The 24,651-nt window shown below is 47.2% G+C and overlaps 1 protein-coding gene across 3 annotated transcripts in view; it reads left to right on the forward strand.

The window, feature by feature from the left end:
• GNAO1 (G protein subunit alpha o1) overlaps window positions 1-24,651 on the forward strand; it is a 149,049-nt gene that overhangs the window by 37,182 nt on the left and 87,216 nt on the right. For all 3 annotated transcript variants that reach the window (XM_075040356.1, XM_075040355.1, XM_075040357.1), the window contains one exon: window positions 14,230-14,371. In XM_075040356.1, the coding sequence (XP_074896457.1) occupies window positions 14,230-14,371 (142 nt within the window). The remainder of the gene's footprint in view (window positions 1-14,229; window positions 14,372-24,651) is intronic.

Here is a 24,651-nt window from a genome sequence, read left to right on the forward strand (position 1 = left end):
GAGGGAACAATCTTGCATCATGCCCTAATATTCTGAGTGTTTGGGGGTCCCTGAGAGGTATCAGTGAAGAAAGACCATAGAAATCTCACTTCTATCAGCCAGATGAAGCAGCCCCACGGCTGGGTCTGGTTCCCGGGGTTGGCAGTGGCAGACTGGAGCTCCAGGGCCCAGGTCCCCCCTTCAAAGGGCCAAATCCTGACCACTTTTGGGTGCGCATGGGCTGCCTGCTGCCACACATTTCCTGGCAGGGGTTGCTGTGGCCACAACAGCCCCAGGCCGACAGCTCGGTTGGGCTGCGGTGGTGTCCACGAGCTGCTGCAGAGATGGACCAGATAACTCGTCCTGCCCATGAGAGATGCTCGTGGCTGGCCTGGAGGTGTCTGGACAGATATGTCAGCCGTCCGCCCCCAAAAGGGACAGCACCTCCACGCTGAGGTCCCCTGTGGCTCAGGCTCTAGGGTGTGACGTGTGGGATGGGGACCCCTCAGGACATCACGGCCTGGGCCTTTGAGACTTCCCTCGTGTTGTGGTTTGGTCCCTGGAGGGCATGCTGGAGCAGTTTCAGCACGTGCCACTTTGTAGAAGTCCCCAAGAGGCCAGGACACCAAGGGAAGAGAGCAGCTGTGCCCCAGCCATACCCAGTCCTTGGAGATGCTCACAGAACATTTTTCCCAGGGGACCCCCGCTTGGTTCATCAGTCTCATTCCCATCTTCCCCATTCCCTTGCCCCTTTCTCAGGCTCCTGTTTTGGCATTAGTTGGGATAAATGTGATTCCCAGCTCTCTACTCCAGTTGCCAAGCAGAGGTGGTTGTGACAGTCCTGCCCAAGCGGGGATGGACTCGTCCACCCAGCCTGCCTTCTCCAGCCCTGCCTGCACCCTGCCAGGACAGCCGAGCAGCATTTAGCGTGAGTTATTCCATTTAACTTTATCAATTGATTGGTTGATGAGCCACTTGTTTGCCTTAGGTTACTCAGCACTATTGTCTCTGCTTATAGATTAGGTGCTGCTTTTTATTGCACGTTTCCCCATATCCCGTAGGTTGTAAATCTGTTGTATAGCTATTAGGAAGCTACGATCATCACTGTTTAAAGGGGTCACTGGCAGTGCTATTAAATGCTAAATCAGCACTCCCTTACCTATGTTTCCTTAGTTCAGCTCATCTTTGTATTTGGGGTTTTTTTTCTTCCCATCAACATGCCCCAAAGGGCAGAGGTGCTCCCAGCAGCTCGCCTCCCCAGACCTCACGGTAGCAAAGCTGGGGGCTGTTCTTGTTCGTGGGACTGCAGGTGAAGGGAGGGAAGCCGGGCCAGAGAGGAAAGAGAAGGTCTGCACTCTCTCAAAAGCTTGGAGAAACTAATGAGATGTCCAAACTTTCCTGGATACTTTCTGGAAAAACAGAAGCCTACCCCATCAAAATGGTGGATCATCCAAATGCCAGCAGTGCACCCACTATGTGGGTGGGAAGAGAGAGTCAAAGTAGTCTACGCTAATTAAACCTCAGCCTCTATGAATCCATTCAAACCTCTCCAGAAGACAGGAATGTTTTACACCAGGGACAGTTAAATAATACTAGAGATAAGCTTAAACTGACAATCAGATGTGCAGTAAATTTATTATGAGGCAGATTTACCAGATCTAGCTGGATGCTCTATAACGTGGTTCAGACAGTCACTTTGAACTGCGATGCATCTTCTCCTCAGATACTCTTGGGGAGACTTATAGGCATTTGCAAATTAAATCAATAAGGAATTTCTCAACTGAAGATGAGGACATGAGGGATGACAAAGACTGATGAAAGTAGTAGGAGGAACATACTCATTTTCTGAGAAGTTTGTCACAGTGGTCGCTTCCCAGCATAATGGGCAAACACATCTACACATCCATTTAAATGCAGTTCTGCTCTCAGTTACTGTGTCTACCTAGAAAGCCAGTGGTGGCTTGCTGAACTCCAGAACTAGTCCATAGACCCAGCGTCAGCTTCTTGCACCATGGCACCTGCTGCTTCAGCCAGCATCTGGTGGCCAAAAGGCAGTGCAGCAGCAAAAGAGGATGGGGAAGAGGTGCCAGGCGTGCTCTCTGCCGGCTGTCCCGAGAGGCTCGCTTCCCAGCAGTCTCCGCGTTGTTTCTTGGTAGTGCAGCACTCCTGGGGCTCCCATTAACAGAATATGGGCCTGGGAAGGAGAACATAAGTGCCAGCCTGGCTCTAAGCCAGGCTTTCAGATGCAAGAGAGCGTCTGGCCAGGGTACCCCAGACACTCGATTCTTGATCACTTCCTTCTCCACTGGCAGGAGCTGCTGTGCCAAAAGCTGACATCAAGGGACCAGTGCCTCACCCAGCGAGCGTGGGAGAGGCTGCCTCTAGCCCTCAGTATGCCTGGGGGACAAGGGCACCCTAAGGATCCCGTCAGGTTGGCAGAGTCACCCAGGGATGCAGGGGAGCTCCTCTGCTTTCTGCCAGCGGGCAGTCCTTGGTCCACTGATTTTATAGGAACTCCCCTCGTTAGAGCCATGTCCTTCTCTCCTGCTGCCACTGAGAGGTCACGGGACAGTTCTTGGATCTGGTTACAAAGCCCCAGCTCACTCTGCAGAGCAAGGACAAATAATTATTTGTGGCCTTTTGGCAGTGGGTGCATTTGCTGTGGCATATGTTTGTATTCTTCCACTACTCAGTACAGGCATGGGAATATTTGGGAGCACACTGCCTCCCAGTTCCACCAGTGCCCTAGCAGCCTCACGGGGAGGCACTGACTGGCTGTCCCAGCTCAGAGAGATGGGGGCACAGAGAAACACACAGCGGGACCCCCGAGCAGAGCCCTTGGTGTCCTCTGTGCCAGGAAATGCCACAAGACACTGAGGATGCCCGAGGTCTTCAAATCCTTTTTCAAACAGTATTGCATTGGAATAGCTTGGCTGAAGAGCTTGGGGAAACGCTGCGCAAAAATTGTTCCTTCGTCCTTCTCAGGGCACTTGTAGGTGGGAGACTTGGAGCTGAGGCAGGGCCTTCCCCCACTGCCACGGGTACGGTACCTCTCTCTGGATGCGTGTGCCGAGCTAGACCAGTCAAGGTCTTGTCCCCCCGCTGGTATTTTCTAAACATCAGCCGCATTTGAGAATCCCTGAAAGGTTAACGTTATTTGACTGAATCCTTGTGGCAGGTGTCATGGAAAAGCTGTGCATTTGTCTTCCCTTCAGATAACCTGCTCTCTGAGTACAAGTGTACAAGTTATGATTTAAATATATCCAAATGCATGTAATTAATCACAAGTGCAACATACCTCCTTCCTGCTGCGAAACCTTATTAACAGTGTGGGCGGAATCCTAAAATACCATATCTGCCACGTTTCAGCTCAAAGTCTTCAGCTTGGAAAGCCTCGACGCAGCGAGCAGACCTGAGCAGCCAGGCTGCAAGAGTTCAGCCCTATGGCCAGGCATTACTGAACACAGGGGCCCAAAGCAAGCTTCCACTACCTCCTGCTTGGAAAGGTCTCTACCTCTGTTCCATCCAAGCCGTGTTTCAGCTGTAGGCGAGACTTCTGTGAGGCTCCAGTAAGTACAGACAGCAGAAGCTTTGCAGCCCCACTGCAAGAAATATCCCAGTTAGGCAGGCAAGGTTTGGTTTTATGCTGCCTGCAGCAGCAGGAGCAACAGAGACCGAACTGCTGTTTCTCTGCCCAGGACTTTTATCACACCTACACCAGACCTCCCCATTTTGTTAGCAAAATTTTCCGTCAATGGAAGATCCATTGCAGTCTTCAGGGATTTTTTCCCAGCAGCCAGATACTCTCCCTTGGACTGCGATCTGTGGGGTGTGGTACTTGATTATATCCTCTAACGGAAAGGCAGCACATTGCAGAACTGGGAACACCATGACTCAAAGATCTCTGAGCTGAGATTAGTGGAGGCTAATGTCAGCTTGGCAGTACACCCAGGGGCTCGGGGCAAGCGCACTGCTCGGAGATGGAGCCCCTAAGCTGTAATCATGCCAGGGAAGATGGACAGGATACGAGGAATGGCATAATCGCTCTTTCCAGAGTTGATTCCTTCTCAGCTTAACATGTTAAAACATCAAAAGTACTGAAAAAAACCCCATCTGCTACCAGAGCTAATCAAACACATCAATTATTGCTTCAGAAAGACAGTTGCTGCTAGATTTGATATCCCAAAAAAGCAAAGCTGCTTTAAAGCATCTTTTTATTTTAGCTGAGTGTTTTCATGACAGCACACGATTCCTAATGAGCGCTACTACAGCTAGGACACACAGAAAAATATGTCAACTGTGCAAAGATCATCTCTAGACACAGGGGAATTAACTCTGAATCCCAATGGATTTCAGTAGAATGGGGGACTTTGGAACCTGGGCTCGTCACGTGAGGGCTAGGAACCGGGTACATCCTACCAAATCTTGTTTTGATACACTGAGAGAGTCATGCGCTGACCCTTAATATCTGGGTAAAATACACAAGGTTGCTCTATTCTTATTGTGGGATTTGGTGGTGGTACTTGATTGTGAGGATGAAATGCACAGGGTGATGAAGAGGCTGTGTATGTCCCTTGTTTTCTCTATTGTCCACAGAATATTTGCTTACGGAGAGCAACATCTGAAAAGGTTTTGAAAGGCAGAGTCACCTTCCAGCTGTCAAAACACTTCAGATGAGGCAGATGGGAAACCAAAAATATTATTTAGGTTTGGGCAGTAAAACTGACATTGAACCCATTTGCCTCATTTTTCAGGCTTTGATGATAGTTAATGACAGCTTACAGAAGTTGTAAGTGATCTAAAAAAGCCATAAAAAGCTGCTTTGTGTCCTTGTTCAGGGGATGAATTTAACAAAACCATTACAGGGCTTTAAAACACTGTTTTGACTTTCTAGAACCAGCTGTGGGATGATCCAGCTGCAGTTGGATCCCCCTTGCATCTAAGAGAACATTTAAGAGGATTAATCCCAATAATTTTAATTCAACAAAATGACCTTATGTAACATTACCAAGGAATTAATGAGAATTCTCTCATGTGGGTCATCACTGGCCCGGTGGATTTTTTTTCCCCGAGGGATCTCATTGGTCTCAGGCAGAGCGTGGACAAAGTAGATTGACTATGTAGCACATTGCATGGGATCAGAAGATAAGTCACTCGGAGCAGGAACCCTTTTTCCTTCACTGAATTATTCTTTGGGAACGCACAAAGAAGAATGCAGCTGTCAGCCTCCACTGGTGCTATTTGAAACCCTTTTGGCTCCGAGGCTTTTTCCACAGAAAAATGCAATCTCATCTAATGCAAATGCTGCTGCAGGAATCTGTGTAGTCCAGCTGTCTTTTTTTAATCGAAAAAAATCCTGATCTAATTGTTTTTGACTGTGTTTCTTTGCTGTTCTTACTGAGCCGAGCAGGATGCATATTAAAGCTAATTAGGTGCATGTAGGGTATTCAATATTTGATCTTAATATTAAAGGCCCCAGGAGAGGGCACGTTATCAAAGTTACACAACTGCAAATTTTAGTAAAACCAAACTATGCCAGTGGCCTGACATTTCATAAAACCCGAGCCTGTGCCGCTCCCTGCTTGGGACGGGATGGGGGGGTCTGGGGCAGCCTCTGCCTCTGTCCCTGCTTGTGCCTTTTGCTTCCCATCTGGGCAGATTTGGCTTTTGGGAGCGTAAGAAACTGCTTTGGGGCAGCAAGAACGAGGGTCTATTGTATTGCTTCTGTATCAGCAAGTGTGATGGATTTTTTTTTTTCCCCTGATTGTACCTCTATACCAGCGTCCCCTATCTTTGTGCTTTAGGGGAAGGGTCTGAGGTTTGGTTTTGGTACTGAGCCAGCACTCAAGGTCGGGTCCTCAGCGTGTGTGTATCGGTGTACCTCCACCAGCCAGCAGGCAGCCTGACCTTTGTAGGAACCAGTGGCTCCCTATAAACGACGAGCTCATTTATATTGTCGTTAGCACTTGGGAGCAGCATAGGGCATCCAGGTACTGGGACTCCTCTGGACACCAGTGACCAGTGGTCTCCGCAGGAAAAAAACTATTATTAGGGTGTCTCAGGTGGGTAAAGCCATTGGTACAGTTGATTCTGTGCACAGTTAGGCTTGGTGTGGGTAAGATTTATTCTCATGGGTAAGCCATGGGATGCTTCATTTTCCTGACTGTGTGGTGTTAAATTTCAAAGGATGACTATGTCCCTGTGGAGTTTGAGTGGAGTACTAGCACAGTAGCTGGCTTTGCTCTGCCTGCTCCGCCTTGCCTTCTTTTGAAATATCTCTACTGGTGTCTTTCATTTATCAACAGTAATTAATTACTTTCAGAATGCAGGAGACTCTTTATGCTCTTAAACTTGTTTTATACACACACTTAAAAACAGAGTATTTCACTCCACTGCTTCCTGTTAGAAAATGTAAATGCTGAAAGAGTCCTCACAGAGCAAAGATGGGAAAGGTCGTTGGTGCATCCCAAATGCAGAATACAAAACCTGAGCCAACCCTCCAGTCCAATGAAGGACACATGGCAGGGAACTGAGCAAGCAGTCCAGGAAATCATCTCTCCTCTCAACTACAGCGTGCTACCGAAGTGGGGATCACCCCTCAAGACAGCCCAAAGCCAAAATTAAGCATTGATGTAGAACTCAATTAAAAAAATAGTAATAATTAAGAAAAGACTAAGAGCTGCTTCCAAAAAGCCACAGGACTACAGGGACACAGCACCACATTGGGAGTTTTCTTTAATGCACTTGTTTCTGGTTTTCGTCGGTATTAAACTGGAAATGAAGAGTATTCTGCATATATTTATATATGCATATATACCTGAAAACAAGCTGAAACCAAGGGTTTTGGGGAAGATGCAGTATCTGGCCCCTACATGTATAGGAGCTAATCATCGTTAGCTCAATAGCTGCTCATCTACAGGCAAAAATAAGATGGTAGCAACATCCATTCTGAGTAGACATGAGAGAGTTTCTTATACCACCATTTTCTAGCTTTCTGACCAGCAGTTAAGGAGCAGAAGCACATGCCTAGCTTTAACTAGACCTCATGAAGGCATCAGACTTACTTACAGGCATTGATATTAGGCACAAATTTAGCTGCCTTAGAAGAGCAAGAATTCTTCTGCCGTGTACAGGTCCATGAAACTTTTGCAATTGATTTGAATAAGCTCGACCATTTCCAGGGCCATAGATTTTGGCAACATTTCAATCACCTGATGGATTTACTTATTTTTTAACATGAACCAGCTGATTAGAATAATGTCTTTGCATGCAAGAAATACTTTGGTGGTAAGAATTCAGTTTTGAGTGACCCAAAGGTATTTCCTCCAGAAAGGAGATTTTCCCCGGCTGGGAGTCTATCACAGGGCTCCATCAGTATTTCTTGGACTGGTGTAAAAATCCAGGTTGAAAAAATTATGCTTTTTAAAATGAGCCCCATTTGCAGTTTTTAGATGACCCTGACTAAGGAAGCTGTTTTTCTTTTCAAAAAAGCAGGCATGTAGGCAAACAGTCATCTTATCTCCATCTCAGAGAATTTCTTGCGGGAATAGGATGTACAACGTGTCATTCAAGCACAGCCAGAGGGGAAGAAGAATGAGAGTTTTGAGAGATTTGCACCCTGTCACGGAGGTCTGAACTGTGCCTTTGCAGTCTTTGAAACACAAGGTCATGGGCATCTGCGTTGATTTAGTTTAACGTAATCCAGGAGGTTTTAATCGCATTTCAGGCTATTAAATGAGAAGAGAATCACTGGAATTTAGCTTCATAACTCCCCTGTAAACAAACTTTTTAACCTCATATCAAGATAAAAATAAATTTTAAAAGTAGCTGATTACCTCTAGCAGGAGATTTTCCATCAACGTTTGATCAACCCCTTCCTTTCCCTACATATTAAAGTCAGATTTTTGCATTATTATTTTTCCTCATTTGCAAACAAAGCTTACAGAGTTTTCTTCACAATTAGGGTTTTTTTTCTCTTGACTCAAGCTGTGCCCAGCCTCACCAGAATAACCTGCTTGTTTCTGGTATGAAACAGAAAAGATTATTTTTGTAAGAAGAGGGGAAGAAGGGAGGAAAAAAAAAATCAGAAAAGCTTGCTGAGCACAAATAGATTCATATGTGTGTTTGTTCCAAAATTCTTCATGTAAAATCTGCCTTGGATCAGTCTATACCCTAAACATATACATATGAACGGGGCTTTCAACAGCCCAAGCAAAAAATGCGTCAGTGGGCAAATGCTCAGTTGTCCCTTTCACGCCACCTCCCTTCTGCTATGGCCTCAGTATCTCCTGCAGTTGCAAGCAGCACTTTAGACCCTGTAGCGTCTCACGCTCTTTGCATTGGCTGGGAGGTTTTCCCTGCCCACGTTGTCCATGTGGACTTCGGGAGCTCCCCCCACGGAGCGCTTGGGAGACCTGTGCTTCCCTGCCCTGGGAGGAAATGCTGCAGAGGAGCACACAACCATCCAGGCTGAAGCGGAGCTGCGGGTGCTACGCAGGGTCCCACTGCCAGTCAAAACCAGTCCCAAAGCCCTGGGAGGTGAAACCCATCGCTGTGGCACAAGGCTCTGTACGAAAGCTGTGCAATGACCTTTAAGTACCTTAATTTGTCCAGATGAAGGTGAGGAGCGAGGACTGCTCTTACAGGAACTGGACCATTCATTTGCAAGGTACTTGCTTGCAATAAGCTTTGAGCGTAATAACCTCCTGGTGATTTCTTGTCTGGTTTTATTCAAGCAAATCACTGTGATTTTAGGGATGTGCATTGATATGGGGAAACTTCATTCAGCTGGAAACATCTTGCTGATTGAAAGTAAATCACCTTAGGTAAAACAGAAACAGTACGGGATTTATTTTCTCTGATAGGCAATTGGAAGTCTCTACGTATGTCTTTTACAGTGATGCAGACAGTTTGAAGCCACACAAAGTTCCCTGAATTTAGCAGGAAACATTCCAGAGGCATTGGCTCGAGCTTTTGGAGTGATGACAAAGTGCAGGAGATGAGGCAGGGCTGTGCCAGTGAGGAAAGGAGAACCTGCAGGCAAAGCTGTGAAAGGGATGGAGGATACCGAGCGCTGGAAGGAAGAGGGGCAGAAGGGGTGTCCACAACAGGCTCCAATGCTGAGCGCTGCCATCTCTCTCCCTCTGGCACAAGAAGGGCAAGTTTTATAAGATTAAATGTCTTCAGACCATCTGTGTTTAAGGAACTTCTTACCACATACTTACAGGCTCTGCTGGCGCCATCTCAGAAAGACAAACACTTCTCCTTGAGAGCTCTTGGAGGGTAGGTGAGGTACCAGAAGACAGGGAAAAAATGTAAACATGGTGTCTATCTCTAAATATAGAGGGAGAAAAGAGGAGTAAGAATTATAGACCAGTCAACTTCTAGAAGCTTTCAGGAGAGTTGAACTATCAATCAAACAATTTGCAGGCACCTAAGAGATAAAAAGGGAGATGAGTGACATCCAGCATGGATTATACAAAAATGAGGCATGTTAAACTAATCTCATTTGACTTCTCGGCAGAAGTAGGAGAGAAGTAGTTGGTGCCATATCTAGATTTTGGGAAGGGTTTGACACAGTCCCACTTAACTTTCATAAAGTGACCTGGAAAAACAGTCTAGATAAAACTACTTCAGATCTTACACAAAAATGGATGAGTAGCACACCTCACTCCCAAAGAATACAGTTACTGGTGGCTCATGATCAGAGCAGAGGACTCTCTCAACCAGGACTCTGCAGGGGTCTGGGTCGATTTCCTTCAAAATTTTCATCAATGAAAAATGGATAAAAATACATAATTATACCTGGTAGTGACATGGAGCTGGGAGAGGTACTTCAGCACATTGGAGGATAAACTTTACAGCTTAAAATGATCTTGGCAGGTTAGAGAAGTGAGGACTGGGTCTAGTCTGGGGCACTGCACCTCAAGACAGAGGAGGACCCAGTTGGAGAAGGTGTAGGGAAGAGTCATTGCATTCACTAAACCTGGCTTAGGTTGGAAGGGCTGGAAGGAAAGTGCCAGGATAGCTTGCCCAGGAAGTTTTCAGGATAGATGGACAAGTATTCCTCCCAGGAGTGACCGAGGCAAACTGGCTCCTTGCTTGGATCAGCCCAGGCTGAGATCGAGCCCTGCTGTGCTAGAGCTGTCGTGTGCTTTGTTCAAAGCTGCCATTTCACAACCACTGGGGCAGTGCGTGTCAGCAGGGACATACGGCAAAATTATCTTTGGCTTTGCCTTTTTAATACATTCGTTTTGTAGTGAAAGGCTGAAGGCATGTAAGTGCTTTGTTGAACGGAAGCCAAAGCAAGCTGCCACACAGAATGCACCCCCTGTTTCCAAGTATTTCATTTATTTTGTAATTAAGCAATAATCATTGAAGCACTGGGCACTTCTTCAGGATTAATGACTTGCTGGGGGATGGCAGAAGATCTGATTTGCAGTGGAACCATTTTCCCTAGCAAATACCTGCCTGTTAATGCCATTCTAAAGTGAGTATGACAACATAACATGCAAACGTATGGGTTTTGCTGTTAGCAGCTGGGGGATAGGGAACAGGCATTAATAGGTAGTTAGACAATCTGGTTGCTTCAGTTGTCTCTCACCATTCCATTCAGAGCACGGTGTTTCATTGTCACTTGGTGAATGAAATGGCTTTTTAATTGCTCAGAATTGCTTTTAAAAATTACAGCATTGTCTCCCCCCTCCACAGCCCCCGAGGATCCTCTTAAATCCTTTTTCTTCCTTTGCCTTGGAGAGAACCGGGTCTGGTGTGGCAAAGAGGAACCTGCCTGCAGCAGTTTCCTTTGTATTTCAGACACAGGAAAAAATACAAGCCATTTAGAAAACAGAGGGTTCACATTTTTACTGCTGAAAACCCTCCGTTCCCATTAATTTGCGGGTTGCTTAAGGAGTAGCCCACCCTGCCTGAAACTTTAAAGATTTCCCAGTCTTGAAGCGCTGCTCACTTCTATTAGTTCCTACACAGTGTGCATTTTTAATGGTCACAGCTCACTACAGTATCCAAACCCCACTGCTTCTTGTGTCCTGCGGCACACAAGCTGGCTCAAGCCATCCCCCATAACAATATACCTCCCAAGTGGGCTGTTGGAGCTTTAGATGTCCTCTAGGCAGTAAAGCACAATAGCAGGCAAGAAGAAAGGTGTATCTCAAACAGGTGAGCGGCAGCACGAACATTTCCAAAGGACTATGGAAAAAGCTGCCACGGGAGTTCAGCCATCAGATTGCCAAGGCAAGCAAGAGGAGAAATATTTGCTAAAAGCATATAGGACAATAAACCAGTTCACGGTGTCCTAGCAGGCTTTGGAACGGCACTAGTCAGTGGGGATTTGCTCGCTCAAATATTAGGTAATGTGCTAACTGCGTGATTGATTAATCCGTAGGTACTTCCTACTGCAAAACTTCAATACTGGCATCTGCAGTGCTGCTTTCAGTTGCCGTGGCTGCCTTCCCGGAGAGATTGCACAGAAGAACAATTGGGGTGTTTTTTCTCCACGCTCTTTTCTGCCCCCTTTAAAAGTAATGCTTTTATGTCTGTGCTTTGAACAGTGTCAGTGTGTTGCCCAGTCAGCAGTATGTTCACTGAGGGATCCCAGAGCCACTCTCCATTGCTTAATTCTGCCCCTTCAGCACAAGGAGCTCTGCTACTTGATAGGGAGCTTACTGGCTTAGAATATTTAGAAACACTGAGTATTTAGAAGTGAAAATGTCAGGCCACAACTTCATGGCGCAAGGCCAGAGACGGTTTAAACTCTGAAGAAGACCAAAGCTCACCTCTTTCCCTACACAGCTGTGCAGCCCTCTGTTTGCCATATCAAGTCCCTAGCTGATGCCTGTCAGTGAAAGGCAGAAACAAAGCCAGCCCGAGGTGAGGGCACCGCTCTGATCTCCACCAGCACGGTCAACAGCTGGACCAAACAAATTTCAGCTGCATCCTCTTTGCGGTCCTTACGCTGCCCCTCGTGCCCGTCCTCTTCTTGCCCCTTTCTTATCCCCCTCTTATGTTTCCTTCTCCTAGTTGCCCCCAGACCAACATTTAGTCCCCCCTGCCCCAAAATCCAACCCCGGACCAACCAACCAGAAAGAATGAATTATTTGTGGTGACGCTTTTGCTAACCACCTGCCTGCCTCCCTCCCACAGGACCCCTGCTCTGCCGAGCTTCTCGCTGTCATGCTCATAGCTGGGAGGAACTGGTGCTGTACAGTCTCTCTTGAATTCAAACAGGATTGATGGAGATCCTTGTGCTTTGTGCTAGCCATAACTCTTCAGGTTTGACTGCAACTTTTGACAAAGAACATATTTCCCAGAAGTTCAGCAACTTGTCTGGGTAACAGTAAATGATCCATGAGATCCAGTGCCAACACACACGGCTCTGCTGGCCCTCCTCCTTCCCCGTTACTCAAATGTTGCTACTCCAACCCTTGGCGCAAGCACTGGATTCCCACAAAAGAAAAGCTACAGAATATGAGGTCTGCTATTGCCCATAACTCTTCATTAAAATCAAAACTAGCTACAGCAAAAATTTTGACAAATTGGGAAGTCTGGATTAACTAAGTCAGAAAGGTTTTCATCCACCCTTGCTCTTCTCAGCCTAGGTGAGACAAACCAGCAACCCCTCGTGCTGCTTCCAGCACGCCAGCCCCATTCCCCCTTCCTGGAGCTGGGGTACCCGAGCAGGGGGCTCTGCCCAGTTCCTCGGATCAGTAGCTTAAAGATTTCCTGGAAACCAATTAATTTGAACTACTTCCTGTCTTGGGCTGTCTTTGCTTGTAGTCCTATTTTTCCAGGACTTGGAGGGTGTTGGAGCAGCTCCTCCCAGGAGTTCAGTTCTTCATTGATGACTGAGCGAAGGTTGGTGATGGGGAGGGCAGAGAGTCGGCTGCTTGTGTTAGAAAACCTTTCTGTGAGCTTCACATCATGGGAAGTAGATCTGTGTCTTTGTCAGCATGTTTCTATCAGCCTTGTTCTTCATGTAGTCATCTGTTAATAATACGGGGCTGGCATCCAGCCCCGTTCTCCATTGCCATCGCAGCAATATATCTATTGCAAGCTCACTGTGATCCCCGCTAGCACTCCCTCTCCCCGGGGGCAAGCCAGCACTGGTTGGGACCTTGGTTTCTGTGTATCTGATTTAGAAAAAAAGGAAACAAAAATCCTGTTATAGACAGGATGCTAGGTTTTATCAGTGACCAGATCTGTTACTGAAGGACTCTGTTGTCCAGTGAGATCTGAGGATGAGCAAGCAAGGACTTCATTTCAGCTAAGCAGATCATCCTCTCTGCCAATATTTAAGAGACAGGATCATAACTTATGTCTTCACTGGGAAGAATTATTGTCAAACACAATTAGCTCTGCAAATCCCAGCTGTTTTCTAGACACACCCAGACTTAGTTCTTGAGTTACTTAGAGATGAAGAAATTATAGGGGTCAGTCTTCTGACCTGAGCAAGGGACTGCAAGAACTCGCTCCATCAAATAGTTCCTTTTGCAGAGTTTAATAGAGACTAATGCACAGAGCATCCAGCACACAGAGCTGATAGGACTGTGGATCTCATTCCCATGTTGCTTCGGGAACGGATAACATAACATGCCTTGAGGCGGCAAAAATCCCAACACTTTTTAAAGGAGAGGGAAGGAGGGAGGATGTGTGAAGGGTTGTAAATACTTTAAGTGCTACACAACTAAGTCAATTCCCCTATCCATGCCTGTGTCCCCATGCGTAGAGGGGTATTCTGACTCTGGTTGCTTTTGTAAGGCACCCCAAGAGTTACTATGAAAAGGATGAGACAAGAACTAGGGTTTTCTATTGCTTGTTTCAGTGGTTAAGATCTGATCTGATGGTCATTGTAAGCATTGAACATATTTCCATAGACCTTGACAGGAAAGGTGATGTAGGACCTGGAAACCTCCCCTCTGTGACCGGTAAGCATGCAAACACGAGGTTCTCCAGGCTCCAGGCTCGGGTGTTTGCGGTTCAGTTGGGAGGGAGGTACCATATGCGCCGACCCTGCACAAAACCTCCTTGAGACAGAGCAAAAGGGATGCTAATTCCAGGCACTGGGCTCAGACACACTACTGGTGAACAACCAGAATGGTTTAAAAAGAAACGCTGACTAAATTAAATGAATCAAGCTAGCAGATGTGCTCTTCAAAAGAGCACAGCTCTCTTTGAAATGTCTCCCCCATTGAAATTACATTCTCAAGAGGTTTTTGTCCTTTGCATTTTCTTCAGGATCATCCATGAGGATGGCTTCTCTGGAGAAGACGTGAAGCAGTACAAGCCAGTGGTCTACAGCAACACTATACAGTCACTGGCAGCTATTGTACGTGCCATGGATACCTTGGGTATCGAATACGGTGATAAGGAACGACGGGTAAGTTCAAATCACCACTGCTTGGGTACAGAGAGCTGAGCACCTGGAGGCTCCAGAGCACAAACAAGAGACATTTGCACAATCTGAATACCTTGGAGAGAAAAGGAGGGAGGGGGGAAGATTTACATCACCATTGTATGCCTATAGCACATGCAGTTTGTGCAACAGAGTCATAGGCACAATTGCATATGACATGCCATTTGTACACCTATGCTAGTAAGTGTAGCCCTGGGGACCTCTGTGTCACAACAGCCACAATCTCTCATGCCCTGGCACTAGCCAGGCCAGTACAAAAAAGTTCTGTTATCTAGGGACAGCCTAGACAGAGGTACTGACAGACTTGGGGAAACAGTGAGAACATGTGTCCTGTCTACTGTGCATGTGCTGGATACACAGGCTGCAATGAGAAATGTCTTGGGGAGAAGTCTTGCTGCTGTTGAAATCCCTTCCACCAGCCTGCTAATATAGGAAAGCTTTTAGGATTAACTTGACTTTTGTGGGGGCTTGACTGGCTTTTACTCACACATCCCCCATTCAAGTGAGCCCAAACAGCAATTTCGCTTGCCACAAGAGGATGTATTACTTCAGTGAGGTTCGTATGGACAGGGTCTTAGGCAGCAGCATTAGCACGTGTCTTATCAGAATGACTATGTGATGTCTGGCAGCCTTCTCATGCCACACACCTAGGCCAGCCTGTCCTTTTACAGTTGCTACTCTGTTGGTACTTTAACCAGCTCCCTATTTTTAAACAGTGGCTCCTCTGTGAGGTGCCCCTGCCAGCCTCTGCCTTTCCTTTTCACATTTCTGGCTCAGACCAAACCCACACGGAGCAAGTCAGAGGCCTAGAGAAGTAAAGACCACCCTTTTTGCATGGTCCCATCCCAGAGAAGGTAAAACTACTTGGTTTCACTGGAAATAAAATAATTTCAGATTAAAGACCTGGTAAGGACCAAGTCCTACATGCCACTGAGTTTATCATCATGACTATTTTTAGGTACCTGTCAAATGGCAGATGTACAACATACCCCAAACTCCTTATTATCACCCTGAGGGGTGATAATAAAAGCATTCACTAGAAAGGATGCCAAAATCCTGCTGTGGTGTTACTGTATGAAGAGGTACCTTATTTCTCCCAGCCACAAAGGGGTATTTTGATTTCTTTGCATCTAGGGATTTTTCCCACAGGAGCTCTATATCCTGGAGACATTTCCATCCTAAACATAGAGATGATACCATAATGGAGTTCTTGTGAGCTTGCCGAGAACTAATGCTGATGGCTTTCGAACTGAATACATTAATCTGTTGATTACTTGGTGACTCAGCTCTCAGCCAGGCAACGTATCTTGTCTCAGCTAAAAACCTATGCCCAGGAAAACAGAAACAAATCTTTCTCCTTGTCTGATAAATAGTCTGTGGCAGACAGATTTAACATGTAAATTTATTTTTTTTAATGCTTGAAGTCCTAATTCAAGGAGGGAAACTCAGCACTGCTTTAGTGCCAGGCTTGGCAAAGTACGGGATGTGGAGGGGGACAGCTGTTACCAGAACTGCCAGGAATGAGAAATGGGAGTACTGGGCTGCACAAAACGTCACGTCCGTTCATATTCCTATGGAAAAGATTCCAAATGTTCCTAGGATCATATGATAACTCAGGCTGGAAAGGAACTCAGGTGGTGTCTAGCCCAATCTCATGCTCAAGCAAGGTTGGCTCTGAGGTTGCTCAGGGCTTTATCCAGTCGGGTCCCAAATCATCCAAGGATGGAGGCTGCACAGCCTCTGCGGGCAACCTGGTCCACTGCTGTACTGCCCTCACGATGAAAAGGTTTCTCCTTATGTCTAGTGTGAACCACTCTTGTTTCAAGTTATGCTTTATGGCAGTAGGGATCCTGAGTTATGCCTTGCAAAGTAAAAAGCAAGTTAGATTAAGTTCTCCCCAACCTAGTTTCCCCTAAGGTATGTAGTCCTGGAGGAATTACTCCTGTCTTATAATGGTGTCATGCTGACTGTGTACAGACAAGATTGCAACAAGCCAGTATGAACCAAACAACAGTCTGGGAGGTCTGATTCAGAGTATCTTCTCCCTTCGTAAATGGGAGTAATATTCCTTCATCCAGCAGAAGACGAAGGGGAAAGAAACCTAGTCTCTCAGGCCATGGTCCTCCACTTGCTCTTTTCTCTTAGTCAACCTCCACAGAAAGTTGCTGGTATTAGTATGAAATAGTGTTTATTTTAATCTTACAAAGAAGCGTGTGGCTTCTGCTACCCCTCTTTTGTTATTAATGCACAGCTGCTATAAAGAGAGGCCATTAAACGGGCGATTTGTTGAGTATTATGCTACATGGTTCATCCCTTTTCAAGCAAAGCTTTTCTATTTTAAAAGTCATTCCTCAGCCAAGGGTTTCCAATGCAAATCTTTTAGTGGGGGATTTTCCCCTACTCATCACTTAAGCCCCCAAGAGAAGAGAGGTCGGGAAGGGGAGATTGGGCTGTGGCGGCTCGAGCCTGATTCAGCAGCAGGGAAGGAGGGGGCACGGACCCAGGACAGGACAGGTTTTCCCCAGGACCTGCTTGGATATTCCAGCTTGCCCCACCCCCACTTCATGGGAGATGCATCTGCCCCTGTACCCCATCCAAATGGCACCCTGACAATGTTAAGAGCAAAAAAAAACCCCTCCCCTACTTAATAAATGCAAATGAGATGATTTGTGCTTTTGTTACTGAGGTAAAATAATCAAATCCTCTCACACTGTTCTCATTTTTCTTCTGCCCATAATTATACCTCCAGTATTTAGTCTAATAGAAGCAAAAGGCTGGGGGAAGAGTCCAGACTAAACCCCTTAGCTTTTGTCAGTCAAAGCAAGATTAATGCAGGAAATGTGAGCTGAAAAGACAAAATAAATCACAAAAAGCAGATGCTTCAGGTCTCGCTGACCCTCTCTGCTGATAAGGACCTGTCCCCAGGTTAAGAACAAAAGAGTCTGCGTGTAAGATTTCAGTTTTGTATGTGCTCCTTGTTCAGGTGAGCGGGTTTTCTTGTAGCTGTGCCTGGCTTACAAAAGGTTCATGGTCTGCAGGCAGCACCTAGGTCCCTGTCTCGTAGCCTTCAGAGCAGGGAGGCAGGAGCCCGTCCTACTAGCTCATGGCACGTTATCACCACGCACAGCCTGGAACGTCAGTCTGAAACTCCAGAAAAGCTGTGCAAGTGCAAAGTCACAAATCCTTTATGTGTTGCAAGACAACAGGTAAACAAGGAGCAGTCAGTGAGGAGAGAGGAGCCGGCTGCGGGAGAGGAGCAGCATCTGTGGCTGTTCCTCATCTCCAGGGCCATCGCTGCCCTAGGTCTGGATCCCCGACTAGCCAAGACAAAAGGGTTACGTGAAGGAAGAGGGGCAGAGGCTTGCTCTCACCTGGCTACTCAAGACCCTCCAGCTGGCCCGTAGGGCACTACTCAGCCCTTACCTTTATAATCAGATTAACAGGCAGGAAGGGGTCAGGCCATAACACGTAGACTCTGGATTAAACGGTTCTTTAAAGTGCAAATGTATTAATGAAGCAAGCTCCTCACTGATTCCCTTTCGGTGTAGCCAGGCGGAGCAAATGGGAAATGGAGATTTAAAGCCAGGAATCTAGAAGTCAGTACAAGCGTTTGGATCTGATCAAGCAGGAAGAGCAGGGAAGTGATGGATTTTCATCTCTCCATTTGAAGAGCCAGTTCTGAAATCCGGCTTCAGAAGTTCCAACCAGAAGAAGTGTAAAGTCTCTTCCTCGGCGGGTCAATGCTGACCTCAGAAGCTGCTTGGAAATGCAGCACCTACAATCCCATTCGGGCGAAATGCCAGAGCTGCAGGCAGGCTGGGGGCGACTGGGGGTGTCCACAGCTCGGAGTGGTCCTGGGCAGCAATGAGCCTGCCTAGGCAAGCACACCGCCCTGTGCAGGCTGGTGTGAAAACAGCTGTACAGGGTGTTCATATTAGCATAAACCAGACAGAAACAGGCTGAAATTGTTTGGAAATTACTCAACAGAGAATCCCAATATCAGTTGCGTGGCTCAGATACAAGTGTCTGAGGTGGCAGGGTTGCAGTCCAGCACTTGGGGTCTGGAGGTGGCAGGCGGTGACCTTTAAATTGGGCTTTTTTCCCAGTGGGAGTCTGGAAATGTCTCTGCTTCAACTATGAAAGGGAAAACTAAAAAGCTGCTAAAGTGTTAAAAAAGTTCAATAGGCAATTTTTTTCTTTCAGGCTTTGTAGCAAAATGTGTCTGTCCTGACCTTATGCTGTATACAGTGTGTAACTCCTGAACTATGAGCTAAACAAAGATGTACCTGGAACATTTTAAAATACTGGCTAGTAATATTAAAAAAAATCTGTTTAGTGTAATTGAACAGCCCACCTGAGGCGGCTGGCAAAGGGGGCCACGTGCATTGGAGCTGCGTCTCAACCTGCGTCGGAAGAGCGGGGTGCATGCGGAAACCCGGTGCCTCCCACCCCGTCCCCTCTGCACGCGCCAAAGGCAGCGGCAGGACCAAAGGCAGTGGCAGGACCAGGGACGCAGCCGCCATCACCTGCTGCCTTCCAGTCGCTGGAAAGGAGCAGTGTGTGGGAGGAGCTCTCTTCCCTAAGACCTGCTCCTGTGTAACTGGCTTTTTCTACTTGTCAGCTCAAGTTATTTGTGGATTTTACTTCATTTCAGGCAGCTATCTGTTTAGACCAGCTGGCTCCTACTGCGTGTCCCTAACCCAAGCTCTCTGAGAAATGCAAAAAAGCTGCTAATAACTTAGGGCAGGGCAGGCGAGGTTAATCAGGCACCGCTGTGCTGGTAGGAAGCCTCCATTTGCTGCCTGGTAGCTAATGGGGTGATCTGGGGGACAGATGCAGGGTTCCTGGGTTTCTGCCACTGCAGTGAGGATACAGCCAACCCTTGCTGGTCTGTTGTAAGTGATGGAACTTCACCACAGTGAAGTGTAACTTAGGGCTGCTTTGTAGAGGAGCAGGATGGAGTGGGAGGAAAGGGAAAATGGAATAAGGGGGGCATTAGCCACCCCATTTTTGCCTGGTGTCAGCATTTGTCTGGATATCCAGCTGCAGCTGAAGTCTGCTTGCTTGCTGCATGCAATAGCCACAGCATGCATATAATCGTTCCTGCTGTACTGGGTCTGCTGGGTTCATCACTGTAACAGTGCCAGACAAATACTTCAGCCTGCCCTTCGCTAAGGTGTAAAGATCTGTCACTCTTTTCCATTAAAACCAAAGCCATGTTTCTCACACACCTCCCTTTTCATCCCTCCACGAGGTGCATTTCAGTTACCATCATTCATGTTTTTGAGCGGTGGAGACAAATAAAAGGCAGGGCATTTCTTGAGAGGTAGGAAACATAAAACAGAAAGGAAAGCACTTGTTATTTTCTAGGCCTGCCTTGTTGCCGGGGAGATGGTTGGCTCATTCAAGAAAGGCTTGTTGTTGCTGGTTGAGATGGCAAATATATGGGGAATCATTGCTGCAAAATGAGGGTGCAGGGGAAAGAGGGAGACAGCAAAGAAGAAGGGAAATCCCAGAGTAAGCTCTGCCTGCGTGGTCATGGTGCATGACCCACAAGCCCTGCTGTGCCAATTCTGGAGTGTCTCTAACCAAAAGCTGTGCCTTCCACATCCCGCTAATGTATTTTTCTCCTTTAGAAATCTCTTGAGTCCCTGAAAACACAAAATCTTCCTCTAATAAATGATCATAGTAAAGTAACAGCAGAGCGTGAAGGCAGTTTGTGATAGCCCTTTGTGCCAACCAAAAGAGCCTGAAACAGTCTACTTCCATGCCTTTGCTCTACCTCTTAGGGAGAGTCAAACTCACTCATTGTCAGGGGAGATCCCAGCCAAGTCAGCTGAGCCCCGTGGCCGGACCCGGGAGACCTTGCTTTGCTGCAGCAGCAGCAGCACAACTTGGCTTTGTGCTCCTGCAAAGCTGAAGTTGTAGTCATTGTCAATAACGTACAATGATCTTCATATAGCAAAAAACATCACCCCAGAACTGGTGTCTGGTTTGCTGTAGTCATGCTACTAATAAAGACAGTGTGTAGAAGGGAGACAAAATAAGCTTGTGTCATGGCTATAAACACATCATGGCTTGCTCTTGCAGACAGAATTTGGCCTAAAAGAGCCATCCAATTAAATAAGCAGGTTGTAGGGTTGGAGGTTGCCAAGTCTTCATGTAGAATTTTACTTAGGCTAAGTTCATCAATCTGTCCTCCTTTCTAACCTGGGTAATTACAATAGAAAATTGGCAATTCATTTAGGGCTAAAATGTGACCTTAGCTCTGGCACCACACAGATTACAGCTATTTATAGGGCAGCAGTAGTGATGATGAACAACAGTCAGAATCCTAGTCTTCTGCAAATGTGTCACCGTGCTTGTGAGCAGGAAGAAATCCTGAGTTTGGGAGGGAGGGAGATGATACTGGCTCTGAGGAAAAGGGGAGGGATGGGGACACAAATAGAAGTAGCCTAGAAAATGTAATAGCAGTGGAAACAGCTGGGTGCTCTAGGCAAGCGACTGAATTGCACGGACACTACTGCACCCAGAGACAATATCAGCTAACCTTTCTTCCAGCAGAAGACTATCAATCACTGACAGAGCTCTAAAAACGCAAACTTCTCCAGGGTGGTCCAACATACCCAGTTTTAGTTAAAATTCCTAAAGAATGAAAAAAGGCCATGTGAAATGGAGCCGAAAGGAGGCAGGGGAGAGTGGGCGGCAGTCGCGTAGCAAGTTGGAAACACGTGTCATGTGGAAGGCTGCTCTCTGGAAGGTGCCACCTTGCTGAGCGGTTGATGTGCCAGCGTGATGTTTTTCACATTGGTCCTGCTTCAGGATGATATCTATGGTGTTGGCATGGCAACGCTTTAATCCTCACTCAAAAGTAAACACTGGGTCTGCTTTTCGGGTTCTCCTGGATGCTGTGGGCTGGTGGTGAACGGGCAGCAGTCAGGGGATGGGGTGGCATAGAAGTTCACCTGGTCTTCCAGTCCCTCTGCGCAGTCAGAAACCTGTTCCTAAGAAACACATTTCTATGGAAAAAAATATTTTGATGCACTTCAGCATCCTTTCTAAGTGAGCCAGATGAGAGTAAGTGATGCAGTCACACCTTAAAATGCCACTCAGATCTGCTTCTTTGGTGAGCGCTTGGCATCAGCCAGGCACTGTAGATTGGTGACACTTGCCATCCATGCTGCCTTCCCAATTCTGAGTTTAGCTTTTGTCATGGTTTAACCCCAGCTAGCAACTAAGCCAAAACCAGGACAGCTTTATAGCTAACCGTCTTATAAAACCACTGACCAGAACAAATGCCATCAATTAAAATTAGCCTTTTAATTTTCTTTTGAAGAAAAACAGCAGAGGAAAAGAGATCTCTCAGGGGATCATTGATAAGAGAGAGACCACAGTCATCTTGCTCCAACTCCAAGCTCCGGATTGAATCTAATCACATCTTTCACCACCTAAAGCGGGCTTTAAAGAAAATGGTGCCTGAGTCTTACCTGAGAGACACAGTGAGAGGACAAGGCAGTGGTCACTGGTGCCAGGAAAGGGAATTCCAGGTGGACATGGGCTTGGGCTTGTAGCGCTTTCCCTCTTCTCTCCATGCCATCAGCAGGGACCAGGACAACCTGCTCTTGAAGGGCCACCCAGCCCTTTGAGCCTTAGAAGCATGGAGGGATAAGAGAGGTCTGAGGATGTTTGTGTTTGGGAGGATCAGTGAAAAGAGGAAATATCCAAAAGGTGATTTTTAAATTATGAGTATTGCCTTCCTCTTCAGCTAGCCGCCAGAAGAAAAGCTTGTCAGATGAATTCTTCTGGCATTGTTTGCTCCCTGGCTGGTGGAAAGCACAACCACTTCGGGTGCAAATCCATCTTTAGATCTGCTTTTTTTTCCTGGTGCCTCTGCTTTCAGCTGACATTTCAGGCTTGATTTCTGAGTAACGAACAACACTAGTCCTCCAAAGGATCCTTGAAAAGGATCCCCACCTCCCCCAGAACTGTCCAACATCCCTGTTCGCCTGTGAAAATGCAGATCCCGTGCTGTAGGGAGGTTAGTCTTTCCTACTCCTTGCTTGCAAGCTCTCTCTTTTCCCTGAGAGAGGGATGTATTTTTCCTCCACAAGCTTTATGTGTTTGATCCTGATTTTTTGGATGATGCAGGGAGTATTTTTAGTTTGAAAAGAAGAAAAAAAAACACAACAACAACCCTGTTCCCTTGGAAGAAGGGCTGCCTGCCTTCCCCTGTGAGATTTGTTATTCAACTGCAGCCGCAGTTAGGGCTGCCAGGGAGGTGGTGTGACAGGGAAGTACTCGGCACACAGGGGAGAGCGAAGCAGCCACAGGACTGTGACGTTTGCAGTGAATTAATGAGAGGTGGGGTGCTGCTTTCCATTCCCACAAGATACCAATGGAAAATGCCTTCTCTGGGAGCCCCTGGAAAGCACCAGAGCAGGACAACACAGAAGATGAGGTGTTCAAAAATATTTGGCAGAAGAGCACAGCTGGAGCAGAGCCCTGAGAAAGTGAAAATCTCCTTGCTGCCTGCAAAGGGGCTTCCTGGCAACTCCTGGATCCAGGCTGGGGTGCAGGTCGGGCAAAGGCCAGCTCCACACCACCATCCGCTCCTTCCCGGAGGACAGCACAGCCTGGCCAAGGCGGATTTCAGCCCATCTGATGGGGCTCAGCGTCGCCGCTCCCCACAGAGCAGACAGCAGTGGCCTTGCCCTGGGTAGCATCTGGTGCTGGTGAACACAGTCAGATACTGTTTGTACTTCTCTAGAGCCTTTCTGTCCATAAAGGGATTGAAGGACCTGTAAACGAGAACAAAAAATACATCTAGTTATTTGATATACTGCACAACTGAGGCACTAAGGTTAAACACATGCCATGGCAGAGGTTTAAGGATGCTGATAGGGGTTCCTGACTATATGGGTGATCGGGCACTCACTAAATTCCTTCCAGAAAGTCGCCACCATGTTTGAGACTGAATTTCAGGTTGCATCTGGCCGCAGCCTGATGAAGGCAGGGTGCTGTCTTCAGGTATGATTGCAAGTCAGCTCTCCCAGCAGCAATTGCAGATAACTACAAACTACTCAGCACATTTCAAATACATGTCAGTTATTAAGTGGATTTATTTCCATCTCTTCTGGGAAGTGTTGGGAAGCACTGCTGAGTCACGCTGCTTACTCACCAGTTTTAGGAGTGCCATTTAAAATATTTGTTTTCTGAATGCCTTCTATGATGTTCCTATTATTTGAATGTCTCCAGATGTAAAATGAAAACATTTATACAGGGCATCCCTGGCCTTAAACAGATCTCTGGTGTGTAACTCACAAAAAAGCATAATACAAATGTCTTGGGAAGGGACCTCTCCCTTGGCTGTGTCATTTGACATTTATTCAGGGATTGTGGTGAGCGATAGCACAGTCTTTGCTCCGAAACAGCAAGACCACAGGCAGGCTGGGCTTGCGACAGCTTAGGAGGGAGGAAGCAGAGCCAGGGGAGCTGCCTTGCTGTGCCTGGGCATGCGGGAGAGGAGGGATGGGGAACATGGTCCTCACTTACACCGAGTGCTAATAAACCCAGGACACAATACTCTCCTGCAGTGGTCTGCTCTGGCCACAGACCCCAAAGCAATTCAGCCCCCCCGAAGGACGTGACATCAGGTGCCCTTGCAAGAGCACCAGGTCCAAGGGCACGGCCAAACCCCGGCGCTCGGCCACCTCAGGATCTGCGCAGAGCAGGTTTCGTTGTTAGCTCCAGCGGGGAGGGGTGCGGAGGCTTTGCTGACAGCCGAGTCCCTTTGCACGCTGAAATTAGCCCAGACAGGGGAACAGTCTGGAGCAGAGGAGCCATTTCGTGGCCTGTGGCTGTGAAGTCCCATCCTTCCAAAAGGGGAATTTTGCTGAGTTGGTGAGGCAAGGAGAGAGAGGCTCCCGGCCAATACGCTGCCCTTGAGGAAATTAAAATGTGCCAACGCTGCGCCCAAGCCCCACACCACCCTGCTCCTCCTAAGGGGAAACCTGTCCCTCCAAAGCGAGCGGCTGCTTCTCCGAGCCTGCGGAAGTCAGCTGGGGAGGGAGCTCTTGCAGCCCCCGCCGGGGCGGCTGCCTTCCCCCAAGCAGAGGCACAGCAGGATGGCGGTACCTCGAACATGTCCCTTGTACTGCATCAATCACGAGGATGGCAGAAAACCTGCCACACATGAAGACTTTATTACCCAAATACAGGTTTTACTGAGGCTATTAATCAGTATT

This window comes from Buteo buteo, chromosome 11 (assembly GCF_964188355.1).
Source record: "Buteo buteo chromosome 11, bButBut1.hap1.1, whole genome shotgun sequence".
Taxonomy (NCBI): Eukaryota; Metazoa; Chordata; class Aves; order Accipitriformes; family Accipitridae; genus Buteo; species Buteo buteo.